Source organism: Petaurus breviceps, unplaced genomic scaffold, assembly GCF_028583685.1.
Source record: "Petaurus breviceps papuanus isolate PSGF00001 unplaced genomic scaffold, PetGlider_PUasm1.0 38, whole genome shotgun sequence".
Taxonomy (NCBI): domain Eukaryota; kingdom Metazoa; phylum Chordata; class Mammalia; order Diprotodontia; family Petauridae; genus Petaurus; species Petaurus breviceps.
The window spans coordinates 26,301,153-26,312,270 of NW_027186304.1; the positions used below are offsets into that span (position 1 = coordinate 26,301,153).

General features: G+C 39.4%; 1 protein-coding gene across 1 annotated transcript in view; it reads left to right on the forward strand.

Annotated features, from left to right (window-relative positions):
- The first annotated feature begins 1,032 nt into the window (after nt 1-1,032).
- LAMA1 (laminin subunit alpha 1) overlaps nt 1,033-11,118 on the forward strand; it is a 200,534-nt gene continuing 190,448 nt past the window's right edge. The window contains exon 1 of the mRNA XM_069099665.1: nt 1,033-1,234. Coding sequence (XP_068955766.1) covers nt 1,159-1,234 — 76 coding nt within the window. The 5' untranslated portion in view covers nt 1,033-1,158. The remainder of the gene's footprint in view (nt 1,235-11,118) is intronic.

An 11,118-nucleotide genomic window follows, 5' to 3' on the forward strand; every position in this document is an offset into this window, starting at 1 on the left:
TTCATTTTCCATTTTACAGTTGAGAAAAACAAGACTCAGAGACTTACTTGATCATGGTCACATAGCTAGTAAGTGTCAAACCCAGGCCACTGATCCCTTATTCCCTACTCTTAGCTCTTCAAAAGTATTGTTATGATTTCTTTAACAGATGAGAAAGCTGAAGTTAAAATTCTTAGCAATTAACAGGTGTAATCTCACAATATGACTAAATCCCTGGGAGTTTGTGATAAAATTAGTCTTCTTTCCACAAATGTAAAGGTGGGTAAATATCCATGCATATTTGTCTGCAATAATTAAGTCCATGATATCTTTCTCTCTCGACCCCTTTTCTACCCCCTCCCCCGAAAGCCTTGTTTCCCCCTGATCTCCCCTGGTTTTAAGAAGACTGGTCATTTCAATTCCATGGCTACCGTCTGACTGTGGGCAGGGATGTTTGGGAGTAGCTCAGCTCAGAGGGAGCCCAGATGGCAGGGCCCCACAGTGGGGAGGAGGGAGAGGCCAATAGGTCAAATATTTTCTTGGAATCCTCTCCCATGGGCTACTTTGCTCAACCTGGAAAAACTGCTTAACTCCATCAATATGAGCCTGCCTTTCTATTTTCTCCAAGTCATTGTTAACTCTTCTTCCTGATCATTTCCATCACCTTGGCTCCATGCAGGCTCAGGACAAGCCAGATAGCTCAGAGTAAAGGGAAACTGATGGTGAAGCGGAATGGTGGAGGAAATTCTCCAGCAGTCTCATAACTGGGCTAATAAGACCCAAACTGAAAGCCTACAAGTACTGGCTGGAGGCTGTGGTTCCATGAAGACTAAGAAGATGCCCATTGCTTCTGAGCTGTACCCATAAATGTAGCAAAAGGAAGGCAAATAGAAGTCCCAACGGACAGGCTCTGGGGAAAGAGAGGCTGGTGGCAAACTCTAACCTCAAAGGGTCTGGGGGACTAAGGGAGAGGATGGTTGAGAGTCTTTCAGTGAAGCAAGAGGAGGGGACTGGGCCGCGATAAGGAGGGGGTGGGGACGGGGGGGAGGGGTTTTCCGGGCTCTGGGGAGTGGGAAAGCCTGAACAGTTTCGCACTCCAGCAAAGGAGAGAGGCGGCAGCTTTTCTTCTTCCCCGGAGAAGCTCCCCTGGCTGTTTTGCTGCTGGAGACAGCGGGGAAAATGCTCCGCTGCTGCGGCCGGGGACTGATGGTGGCAGCGCTGCTGCTGTGGACCGCCGGGCAGTGCCAGCAGAGAGGTGAGCCTGGAGATGCCGCCGCTGCGCCCAGCTATTGTCCTTACCCCAGTGGGCTGCTCTGGGGAGGGGGCAGGCGGGAGTATGAAGAGGGCTGACCCTCTTGCAGGGTCGCGGCTCCAGGCTTTGGCTTCGCCGGCTGCGAGGCTAAAGGGAGTTCGCGTGGAAAAGCAATTCTCTCGGCATAGCTCGTGATCCCTGGCTAGTGTGCTCCAGGTTGTCAGCGTAGGGGATCCAGCGAGAATCTAAGAAGGAAGCCCCAGAGGGATCTCCTGGCTCCTGGGCAGTTGGGACTCCAGGGAGCTCCTGTTCCCTGGGGACTGGCTGCAGCCACCTTTCCCAGAGCCCGCATTCCTTGCTTGGAGATTTTTTTAGACAAGTTTTGCGCTGCCCAACTTTGGAGTTAGCCCGACTCCCTTTGGAGGGACTGGAGACGTCTACCGGGTGCTTTGAAAGCAATGTTATTTATTTTCCTTGGGTAGGGGTAGGGTGGGCTGGAGTGGTGAGAGTGTGAGTGCTGAAGGGGGGAGGTGTAGCGGGAAGGAGAGATTAAAAAAAGAGGTAGACAACTTAGCTGGCATCCGCCGACTTCACAGTTCCCAGGGCTCCTGCTTGGAAGGTTTTTGTTGTGTAATTGTTGGGCTGAAGGTGGGGGGTGGGCTTGGTTGCTAACCCTCGGGTAATGCTGCCCCCCCGCCCCCGCCTCGGCGCCCTGGAATGAATAGGGCAGGAATTCTCCTGCAAGCTCCTCATTGTCTGGCTTCAGGAAGTCAAACGGAGTGCCCTCTCCCCTCTTTCCCTCTCCCGCCTTCAGCTCGGGAGGGCTTCGCGGAGCCTGGCAGCCCGGGAGGTACTCTGCGTCTCTCCTCAGTCTGGATGAAGGGACGGAGCGGAGGAAGCCCGCGGGATCTCTCACCCCTGAGCTTGTTATCTAGAGGAGAATCCGGCTAGCATTGCCCTAGGTAGATGGCGTCCGAGCCGACCGATGCTCCCCTTTGCTCTTTGTGCAACCCTCGAACTGGCCAAACAGGCTCCCCCCCCCCCCCCCGCCACCCCCCCTCCCCCGACCCACCCCCCCCCCCCCCCCCCCCCACCCCCTAGGGCGTTTCAAGAGCGCGCGCGAGAGAGACTTGTCACTCTGGGGAATGTAGAATCCAGGCTGTGAATTCCTTGACTCACATTTCTACCTCTCAGATAGGATGCCTCGTGGTTGCAAGGTTGTCCAAGAACTGGACAACCTTATAGCGTTTATCTGCAGTGTTCTACCCATCTTAATAGAGGCCATTCTGCCCCATTCTCCTGAAATCCCCACAGTTTCTCGTTGCCCAAGCGCACGGTTGGGTGAAGTATCAGGCACTGCGCCTCACTGGACGAGTAAATGTTTGTTGAATAAATAAATAAATAAATGGATGGTTAACAGTATATACAATTGGACTTTCTCCGCAAACACAAATTCCTTTGGAAAACCTAATAAAGTCGAAGAGTCTCCAAGAGAGTTCATTGCATTTAGCTAATTCCAACAGTCTCGGAGCGAGACTGTATCGTGTTGTATCTGTTACATTTAATTTCATATACCAGAGTAAAGAATGTCAACATTTAATGCCAATAACGTTCAACTCACTTTGGCGGCTTAGAACTAGGAGCAATTAAGTAGTAATTACTTAATAGAGTGACTATAGTCACTAGGAAAAGAAATATTTAGTATGATGAAGATCTGTAATTTCCAGGTCCCAGTTCTTCCATAATAATGTATGCAAAAAGATGAGTTTTTAAAACTCCGCATAATAAACAATCTGTAACAGTTTCTGGTGTGCACAAAGATAAATGTGCATCGACTCTAGCCCATCCCCCAACAATTTACCAGTGGACAACAGGAAAATTTGGAGCTTCCCTGATTTCTGAGATTCGGTAAAGATAGAAGAATGAATAGCAGCTTTTGGATCTCCGGGTAACTGTGCCATCACATCATATTTGACATATTTGTCCCAAGGTTACCTTCGCCTTCTGCATCCTTTATACCAAGCATTCCGGTCAGTATTTAAATTCATGTGAAATATCCATAATTAGGAAAATATACAAATGGAAAGGGAGAGAAATAGATTTTTACATACAGGTTATTAGTTGGTTTAGCTATCCCCACATCCAATCCATTCTTTGAAAATGATCATTGTGTCACAAAATGGGAATTGCTAGGAGTTTTCTTTACTCTCTACTCTTTCTTTGGGTAATCTACCAAAAGGAAGCTTTCAACTATAGTATATTATTTCATTCTCACTATAATTATGAATGAGTGTGTGAAGTGTATCCGATTAAGTACTAAGAGAGACTTATCTTGATAATAAAAGATAGTATTAAAGCCACATTCACGTCAATCACTAAAGCAAAGATTCGAATCAATTCCAAAGTTTAGGTTGTTAGCTATTCTGTGTCACAACCATTTTTTCCTAGCAAGACAGATTTGCAAATATCTGAAGAAACTTTAAATTCTGGTTGTGTGAGCAAAAAAAAGACCATTACAATTTTAGTAATTTAAATAGTATTAAAATGTGATAAACATGAAAGATATGTGTGGTTTGCTTTATTTTGAAAAGATGCACTCCTCCCCCCTTTTGTAACTTTACTCCCAAAGTAAATGCCTGTAGAAAATGGTTAGCTTAGCAATTGGAAACAAGGATATGTATTATACTAACATCACAGCTCATATTCTAGACTTTGACCTCTTCTTTCTTTTCCAGAAATTAAATGCAAAGGCTACATCTGTAACAACTTAGTGTTGCTTGTTTGAGAATTTAAATATAGTAAGGCATGAAATACTTTTAAACAAAAGACCTACCATATCATTTGCCACTTTCAGGGTTGAGTTGAATTATGAAGCATATCATAAAATGCTTATGGTACAGTTGAAACCAGTCTAGTAGTACTGCTACCATTTGTTCATTCTCAATATTCTATGATGATCGTTATCCATCTTAAACATATTTTATATCCTTAGAATCTGTCTTCAAGACTCTAGGCACAAATAGGGGATTTCTATGACTGTACTTCAGAATCTCTTCCTCCAGGTTAAACCATTTATCTGCCTGAAAATCCTTTCTGATTCTTCATTGAAGTAATTCAACATCTTATCTCCTTTATATAGAACCATCCCTCATATTGTAAGATGACCTCATGCTGTCCTGACATGTGATTCCCCCTTTGAGCACTATCCATTTACTTGTATGGGATATAAATGTCATATTCATTCAGTATTTGTAGTTTTAAAGATATTTAATTGCCATGCTTATCTATTTAAATGAGGCTGGTCTTGCCTGCTAATAATTCTGTTTTCTAATGCTGTTTTCCTAATTCCTTTGAAATGGGGAACAAGCAATCCTTGTTTGATTTTGTACTATCCGTGTCTTCCTACCGAGTTATGTAATAATAATAATAATAATAATGATAGATGACTTTGCTCTGTATACATTGCCTCATTTGATCCTCATAACAATTCAGTATGTCAGATGCTATAGTTTTTAAAGCAAGATGAAATTTACAGGAACATCCCTTTTATATAAAAAAGAAAAAGGTCAGAGTTGTGAATTAATTTGCAACAGGACAGTTCAGTGCCTTTCAAAAAAAAAATATGATCAACCAACTAAGTTTGTTTGACTCTTGGACCACAGGATACTTAAATTCTCTAGATAATTTTGATAAATCAAGGGGATAATGCACCCCCTAGAATATAGAAGTTAAGTAGGGACAGATGATTACATTCATTTATGTTAGATTCTTTATTTAGCCCACTCAATTTTATCTGCATTGCTCAGAGATGTTGTTGAACGAATTAAGTAATCTGTAAACACATGGATTTTATTCTAATATACTTTAATAAGGGGCATGTGCAAATTACTTTCATGCTTGTAAATATTCGTTATTTCTTGTTTAATATAATATTCACCTGAAGAAAACCAAGTAAAAACATATACTTGTTTAAAAAATGTAATACATAATAAAAAGACAAAAATGAAGTGAAAGGTAATTCATTTAAATTCATACATTTGGGTTCTGTTGGAACAGGCCTGGCTGGGAATTATTTCTACTGAAAATTCCTTGGTGCATTCGGGTTCATCTAATCTGTATCTCATTTGTAGGGAAAGGATAGTCTCTAGGTAACCATTTAATGGCTCTAAAGCCTTCAAATCTGTTCTTTGTTTTGATAAAAGCTGGGTCTGGAGACCTTTCTTTAGATGAATTTAAGTTTTCTGTGACCTTATCCTTTGTTTGGAGCCTGGGGACGATACAATAGGGTCAGTGAGATACCCAATCAGTCTGCAGGATAACATTCTTGTCAAGGTAAGCATTCCTCTTATCTCAGAGTTAATATGGAAAGCATCCAAGAGATGGAAGAGAACTAAAACACACAGGGTTTCTTTCAAATGGGCTTCTTTTCTCCTTTTGCTTTACTATCTTTTCCTTGGGAAAAAAAAATTATTTTAAGTTCTGAATCACTTCACTTTTGAAATTATCATTGAAATCTGACCTGCCTTTCCAGCAGGTAATATTACTTAAATTCTTGTGCCAGATCTGTTTGCTTATGTATTACTGGTCATGTCAAACTTAATCAATGAGTACTTACGAGAAGTGACTTTTTCACTTTCCAAAGTATTTCCTGCATTTCTATCTGTTACTCCATGTTTCCTGCCAGCAGTTCAGGAAATTCTCTAAAACAATTGTAAATGTTAAGAATACAAGTCATTCCCCAATTGATAAATGGTCAAAGAATATGAACTGGCAGTTTTCGGAGGAAGAAATTAAAGATACCTATAATCACATGAAAAAATGCTTCAAATCACTATTGATTAGAGAAATACAAGTCAAAGCAGCCCTGAGGTACCACATCTCACCAGTCAGATTGGCTAACAAGGCAAAACAGGAAAATGATATATACTAGAGAAGATATAGGAAAATTGGAACACTGATGCATTGTTGGTGGAGTTGTGAATAGATCCTACCATTCTGGAGAGAAATTTGGAACTATGCCCAAAGGGCTATAAAAATGTGCCTACCCTTTGACCCAGCAATACCTCTACTAGGCTGTATCCAAAAGAGATCACACAAGTGGGAGGAGGACCATTATATACAAAAATATTTATAGCAGCTCTTTTTGTGGTGGCAAAGAATTGGAAATCAAGGGGATGCCCATCAATTGGGAAATGGCTGAACAAGTTTTGGTATATGAATTTAATGGAGTACTATTGTGCTTGAGGAGCAGATGGACTTCATAATAACCTGGAGAGACTTATATAAACTGAAGCTGAGTGAGAAGGGCAGAACCAGGAGAACATTGTACACAATTTCAGACACATCATATCTGTGATGACTAACTTTGATAGACTAGGCTCCCTTCAGCAATGCAAGGTTATAAGATGACTCCAAAGGACTCATGATGGAAAAGGCCATCCAGGGGCGGCTAGGTGGCTCAATGGATAGAACACTGGCCCTGGAGTCAGGAGGACCTGAGTTCAAATTCAGACTCAGACACTTAACACAAAAACTAGCCATGTGACCTTGGGCAAGTCACTTAACCCCAATTGCCCGCCAAAAAAAAAGAAAAGACTGTCCACATCCAGAGAAAGAATTAAGGAATCTAAATGCAGAGTGAAGAAAACCACTTGCTCTCTCTCTTTCATTTTGTTTTGTTTCTTCTTCCTCGTTATTCATTCCATTGGTTATAATTCTTCTTTACAACTTGACTAATGTTTAATGTGAAGGCATCTATAGAACCTGTATCAGATTGCATGGTGCCATGGGGGGAGAGCAGGGGAAAGGGTGGAGAAGAAAATTTGGAACTCAAAATCTTGTGGAACTGAATGTTGTAAATTTAATTTTTTTTAAAGTGTCAGAAACTGTAGGTACTGAAAATCAACAAACAAACAAACCCAATGACAATATGAAATGTTAAAAATGCTTCAACTTAACTGTTTATTTCTCTCTTTTTTTAAAATAGAAAAGTGATTGTCTTTCCATTGAATCTTTTGCACACAATTCCTATTTAGTCAAATTATTGTCCCTGTAGAATGACATCCTCCCTGCCTTCTTTCTCCATTCTAATCTACCTTGCATACAGTTGCTGTACTAATCTTGCTAAAAGTCTCATTTCAAAATGACAGACCTCTAGTTTGGAGCTTCTAATGGTTCCATGTCACTATTCTTTATATTACCCTACCTATCTAACCTGATTTTTCAATGACATCTCAATGTGAGCCCTGGAAATAGATGTTCATTTCTACCTCCATTCTGTTGCTCCAACTGTTCATTCTACATAAAATAGCCTCTTTTTTTCTATATAATTAATCATGACTTTTCAACATTCACTTCCATAAGATTTTGAGTTTTAAATTTTTTCCTCCTCCCCAAGAGAGCAGGCAATCTGATACAGGCTCTACTTCTGCATTCATATTAAACATATTTTCATATTAGTCATGATGTAAAGAATTAGAACTAATGGGAGGAATTACAAGAAAGAAGAAACAAAAGAAAAGGAGAGCAAATAATATGCCTCCATCTATATTCAGACTCCAAAGTTCTTTCTCTGGAAGTGGGTAGCATTTTCCATTGTGAGTCTTTCGGAGTTGTGTTAGATCTTTGCATTGCTGAGTATCAAAGTTAGTCCTTACAATGTGCCTGTTACTGGTTCTGTTACTGATTGAAATGTTCTCCTGGTTCTGCTCATTTCATTGAACATCAGTTCACATAAGTTGTCCAGGTTTTTCTGATGTCTGCCTGCTCATCATTTTTTACAGTACAGTAGTATTCCATAACATTCATATACCACAATTTGTTCAGCCATTTCCCAATTGATATATATCCCCTCAATTTCCAATTCTTGGCCACCACAAAAAGAGCTACTATAAATACTTTTTGTACCTGTGGATCCTTTCCCCATTTTTATGATCTCTTTGGGATACAGAACTAGAAGTGATAATGCTAGGCATACACCATTTTATAGTCCTTTGGGGCATAGTTCCAAATTGCTCTCCAGAATGGTTGGATCAGTTCACAACTCCACCAACAATGCATTAGTGTTCCAATTTTCCCACATCTTCTCCTACATTTATCACTTTCTTGTTTTGTCATGTTAGCCAATCTAATAGGTGTGATATGGTACCTCAGAGTTGTTTTGATTTTCATTTCTCTACTCAATCGTGATTTAGAGCATGTTTTCATATGACTATAATTAGCTTTAATTTCTCAGAAAACTGCCTGCTCATATCCTTTAACCATTTATTAATTGGGGAATGAATGTCCTCTGTTTTTATCTACTCTTTCCTGTTGAAGCCTTCAAGGTTCATGAACAAATTTTGCTTTAGTACTCCCATCTATAATGATCCCCACCCCTTTGGTAAATTCCTGTTGTACTTTTGATGCAGAGGGATATTCCATTTAGTCAAGTTCTTTCTTTTTCTCTCTGCTGCTGGCTAGCTCCTAGGTTGCCCACTTGATGATTCTGTGATTTTTGTCCCTGTGAGTACTTCTTCAAATGAGATATATGTATGTGTAAAGCGCTTACAAATCTTAAAGTTATACATCAATGTAGCATCATCATCATCATCATCATTATTATTATTCCCCCACTGTAGATCCCAATCTATCTATGAGGTAGGAAAAGAGATGATTTTATAGAGTTGCAGTGGCCACAAAATTAATTGCCTTGCTGATGAGCCTCCATCCTGTCCTTAAATAACAAGTATACATTCTTGTATAGCTGGTTTCAAAAGCTAGACCAAAGCTAGAGCTTTTGTACCACTGGCATAACCTTTCAGACACCAGGAGTGCCACCATGCCACAATATGATATTGGAAGAGGACTTTCCTTTTAGGTAGTCACATCCAAAGGCTCCCCCAAGGGCAAAAATCAGAGAGCTTTACCATAGATTTAGATCTTTTCCCATTTACTCTTTTCTTCCCCTATATTTGCTATAATCCAATTTATATCATTGTTTCAAATGACCAAGCTTGAGATGAAAATTATTCAAGCCATCACACAGAATATCATGACTTAATTATACAATGTACTCTTGAAAAAAAACTTTAAAAATATATAGTCAAATTGAAACAAATATAGTTTCATGCTACTGTTAACTGGTCCTAGTTTAAATTATTAGACTATTCCTTCTAGGTTCCTCTTGTTTGTAAAAGAAAATTTTGTACTTTCTTTTGTAGGTACAACTTTGCAAGAAACATTTTGTTAATTGGTGATTACTCTAAATTTGAACAATTGTCAGCTTAGCTGACAGCATCTCATACCCATGGACATCTTTCTAATACAAGTCATTTTGAAGTCATAATTTTATAGAATTCTTGAATGAGGAAAATTTCTTAACATGATGAAGCAGCTAGAGTTCAAGATAAAAGTTCAGTTAACAGTTTCTTTCATCAAATAGCATAACTTTTGGCATGCCCTTGGAAATAATTTTCCTAAAATCATGCCATCCCTCTTTGACTACTACCTATAATGATTCTCCCTCCCATCTGGTCAATACCATCCTAACTTCCATTAAGCAGGAGAAATCAAAGAAACTTCCACTTTTAAGCAGATCATTCTTCTATTTAATTCCTTCAAGGCTGGAGGAAAGAGGCTACTTACTAATCTTAGGTATATCTATCTAAGGGGCCAAGTCTGGGCCACTTTAATGACTTTGTGGAAGGAGTCCTTCCTGGTCTGATCAGAGAGAGGGGAACAGAATATTGTTTAAGAATTGATAAAGACAGATAAGACTTTACTTTCAGGTTAGCCCAAAGGTTTAAAACTAGGATTATTTTTTAATGCTTTCTTAATATTTCTAAAAGAAGGAATAGGGGTAGGACAGGGTTTTTTAGGGGATTTTTGTCTGTTTTGTTTTGTTTCTACATGTTGGTACTCCCCTTTTTGTCTGTAAGCCTTTAAGATTAGAAATGGGAAAGCATCTAAAGATGATATATCTAGGTTCTGATGTGTGTGTGTGTGTGTGTTTGTGTTTGTGAGACAGACAGACAGAGAGAAAGACAAAGAGAGAGAGAGAGAGAAGGATAGATAAGAGATAATAAAGAGAGAGAAATCTGTGAATCTCTCCACAATTAGGATTGTTCTTTGGCTGTTGACTTTTTCCTGATAAGTTAAAGAAGCAGAGCTCATTTTCAATTTGAGAATCTTAGAATCCTGGGCTTGAAAAAAGACCTTAAAATCCAAGTCTCACAGCATGAACCTTTCCCTTAAAGCATTCCTAATATGGGCTTATCCAGCTTTTTCTGCTTGAAAAATTCTAGTGATGGAGAGCACACTACCCACACCCACAACCACTTGTGAGGCTTACTTTTACATTTTAGAGCAACTTTAATTGTTAGGAATTTTTTCTTATATTGTTTCAAAATATCCTTCACTGTAACTTCCATACATTAGGACCACCATTGATACTAATTTTTCTGTAAGACCAAGGAGAACAACTCTAATATGTCTTCCATAAGACAACTGTTCAAATATTTAAAGACAACTACTGTATCCTATGCTGTCATTTTCTTCTCCAGGTTGAACATTCTAATTTCCTTGAACAAATCCTTAAATGGCAAGATTTTTTTTAATTAAAAATTTTCAATGAACAAAAATCTATTTTCTCTCCCTTTTACTTCCCCCTCTGGAAAGAAAGAAAAAAAGGCCTGTAACAAATATGGATAGTGAGGAAAAATGAATTCCTGCATTGACCATCTCCAAAAAAAAAAAAGAGAGAGAGAGAGAAAAGCATCTCAATCTGTACCTTAAGTCCATCATCTATTTCTGTTAGGAATTTAGTATGCCATTGAATCATGGGTGCTCTGGCATCATGTTTGGTCATTACATTGATCAGAATTCTTAAATCTTTAAAAGTTCTTTGT